The 3,468-nt window shown below is 38.7% G+C and overlaps 1 protein-coding gene across 1 annotated transcript in view; it reads right to left on the minus strand.

Moving 5' to 3' along the window:
* LOC116377266 (suppressor of tumorigenicity 14 protein-like) overlaps positions 1–3,468 on the minus strand; it is a 12,039-nt gene that overhangs the window by 6,740 nt on the left and 1,831 nt on the right. Inside the window, exons 4-8 of the mRNA XM_031838864.1 lie at positions 3,018–3,053; positions 2,575–2,803; positions 1,732–1,868; positions 328–425; positions 85–185 (exon numbers count right to left, since the gene is read on the minus strand). Of these exons, the coding sequence (XP_031694724.1) occupies positions 85–185; positions 328–425; positions 1,732–1,868; positions 2,575–2,803; positions 3,018–3,053 (601 nt within the window). The remainder of the gene's footprint in view (positions 1–84; positions 186–327; positions 426–1,731; positions 1,869–2,574; positions 2,804–3,017; positions 3,054–3,468) is intronic.

Below are 3,468 nucleotides of genomic sequence, written 5' to 3' on the forward strand. Positions count from 1 at the left end.
GATCACAGGCGATAGAGACGTACCTGATCACAGGCGATAGAGACGTATCAGAAAGATGCTGAAGTAAAAACATTGAATGCTGACCTTTCACCGTTGACATCCACATAGTCTTTGAGACACTGCCTGCTGTAGTTTCCTAAGGAGAACGTCTTGAACTGAACCTTCAAAAACTTTTCTTTTGGGGCCTGAAAAAGATCACAGAGATAAGACAAAAACAAAAGCCCAAAGTGAAACTCATTCTAAATAAGATACGATGTTAATGACCTCATGACCTCTGCTGTAATGCCTTTACTGTTTCTCATTACAACAATAGAAAGGTGGACTTACCTCGATGTTCCAGACACATTTGGTTTCTGGAGGATAGTTGGAGGGGAAGAAAGGTGACGAGAAGGATCCTTTGTCTCCAGTCAGCGTTCCTCCACACTCTGAACAACAAGAGGGACATTTCACCCGACATCTTAGACATTTAGGAGACTTCAGCAGAATAAAGAGGTCAGAGGTTACACTGGTTTCCCTGTGATGGTACAATGATCATGAAGACAGAGACGTAACCTCAGGGGGTTAAAAACAACTGATGTAACTTAACTTCTCAACATTTTAAAAATCATACTTTCAGTTTTTAAATCAAACCGCGTGAACACGTCTGCAAGTGTCGAGATGTTCCAATGAAAATCCAATAGTATCAATAACCTGGGATGATGTATGATTGTGTGGATTCTAGTGCAGTGATCTGCTCTTCAGCGTCACAGACAACTCAGATTTTCGTCAGAACAATTCGCACAAAAATTCATTAAAAAAGGATTTTGTGGTTTCTTATGAATTCTTGATGAACATTGTTACAGGGAAACTAAATATTTGGACGGGCCTCAACTTCTTCCGCCTACGGATATATTTATATTTGACCAATGAAATCCTTTGTTCCAGGTGCTGTAAATGTATCGTAAAGAAGCTGATGTGCACTTGATCACGATGTTGGTCACAGCTAGCATTAGCATCACATTTAGGATCTGATTACTTTATGTATTTCTTAGTTAACATTAGCAGATGAGACATTCTCCATCTGAGTGGATATAAAATATATTAAAGGGGATTGTTTATGATTGGAACAAGGGATTAAGTGCAGACAGGTCGCTGCAACTAAAAATGATCTTTATTTATTATCACTTTTCTTTTCATTGATGGATGTGGAGTTGTTATTGTTGGTTGAATAGATTGTTGATCGTTTGGTCAATAAAAAGAGTTTTTTCACAAAGAGACGTCTTCAAACGTCTTGTTTTGTCCAAACAATCCAAAAGCTAAAGATCTTCAGCTCGTCACATAAAACATTAAAATCACCTCTAATTATATTGTACGTATAAATTTGCATTTATGTTGCAGGTTAATTTCCTCACACTTTAGCTGGATGGTTTCTTGTCTTCCAAAGATTCTAGAAATAGATTGTATAATAGATAACATATTAGATTATATATTAGATTATATAATAGATTAAATATTAGATTAAATATTAGATTAAATATTAGATTATATGTTAGATAATGTTAAATGGTATATTAGATGATAGATTAGATAATAGATTAGATTATATGTTAAATGCTATATTAGATAGATCACCACACCTGCATTGAGAAAACTCAATGTGACTCATTCTTAATAAGCTACTTCTGGAGTTGCTCTACTATGAAGATCAACAGCTGATCACACGAGGTTAGGGTTCTGTACTTCCTGCCGTACTTTGTTGCGCTGCAGGGATCTGGGAGTAGTTGGCTCTGAAGCCGGGGAAGTTCTTCTCCTCGCTGGTGATCAGGAGCAGCAGCAGGACGTTCCCAGAGGACAGGAAGGACAGGGAGTCATGAGGGTACCCACACTGCCTGAGGAGGAACCAGAGACATGAAGGAGGTGCTGCTGTTAGAACGCAGGAGAAGTCAAAGAAAACTGCTTTCAGAAGTAAGTGATGATGCATCACAAGAAAAGAACAAAGACTTTATGAGATTCATCTGTAGAGCCGAAATAAAGACAAATAAAGTCTACTTTATTATTAATGAAATGATGTGTTTCAGCCTAGAGATCATGTTAGTGATGGTGTATTATAAACATCTCTCTATAAAGAACACCACCTCTAACTACCACTTTAAATAAAATAAAATAAAATAAATTTAAATAGTGTGCGTCTTAGTTAATAAGGCGTGTTGATGCTGGAGCAGCACATCTGAGTTTAACCAGATGTGCACGTCTCTCTCCTGATAGCAATAAAAGATGAAGTTGGACTGAACGAGATGGAACATGTGTTTCTAATAAAGTTGGTTTTTAGTCATTTAGAACTTTGACACATTTCTACACTGTAAGAAAAGTCCACATATCATCAACACACCTCACATCTGGGCCACATATTTCAAAAGGTTCATGTTATCTGCCAATAATTTAAAAAAGACACTGAACAGCAGCTGAACATCTGGAGTCGGCTGAGCGCTGGCTTAACGTCTCACTCTGTTCAACAGATAATAAAAAGCTTCTTCACACGTCCAGCAGCTCAGTGAAGGATCTGAACCTCTAACACGTCGATGGTCGGTGCCTCACTCTGTCAGGACCCGCTTCCGGATCGGAGCCAGCGAGTCGTAGATCTGGATGAAGTCCTTCCGACAGTCGTCCTCCAGGATCAGAGTGTGGAAGTCCAGGCGGACTCGGTGGCCCGGGTCGGCCCTCAGCCTCCACTGCAGGTAGACATTGGGCGGGTACGAGGAGTCGGGGAACCCCGGAGACTGGATGCCCCCCGCTGAGCTGACGTGGAGGTTGAACTGCTCCTTCACTGGAAATAAAGAAAGAAAGAAATGATTTGACGAAACCGGACTGCTGGTCTAACTGAACGATGGAAGGTCACTCACTTTCTAATCACTTTACAAGAACATCAGTTATTGTCAATAAGTCTAATTTAGTTTAAACCTCATGAAGAGTTCCTCTTAGCTTTGTGACTTTACTTTGAAAGAACCGGACAGAACACAACTTCCATGAACATTTCTCACCAGACAAAGAGTTCCTCGTCATGCGTGGGTCGATCGCTGTGGACAGGAAGGAGAAGTCATTGAAACAACGTGCACAGCTCTCTGAAACCAACACCTTTAAAACGCTTTCACACGTTTGCAGCTCAGATTGTTTAAAAAGCTCGAGTCAACCTCAACGACTTTAACCTGACATTAACATTAAACATACACACGTATATATATACACACACGTATACACACACGTATATATATACACTTATACACACATACACACATATACACACATGTATATATATACACTTATACACACATGTATATATATACACACATGTATATATATACACACATGTATATATATACACACATATACACACATGTATATATATATATACACATATACACACACGTATATATATATATACACATATACACACACATGTATATATATATATATACACATATACACACACAT

Source organism: Anarrhichthys ocellatus, unplaced genomic scaffold (genome assembly GCF_004355925.1).
Source record: "Anarrhichthys ocellatus isolate YVR2014 unplaced genomic scaffold, GSC_Weel_1.0 scaffold1076, whole genome shotgun sequence".
Lineage (NCBI taxonomy): Eukaryota > Metazoa > Chordata > Actinopteri > Perciformes > Anarhichadidae > Anarrhichthys > Anarrhichthys ocellatus.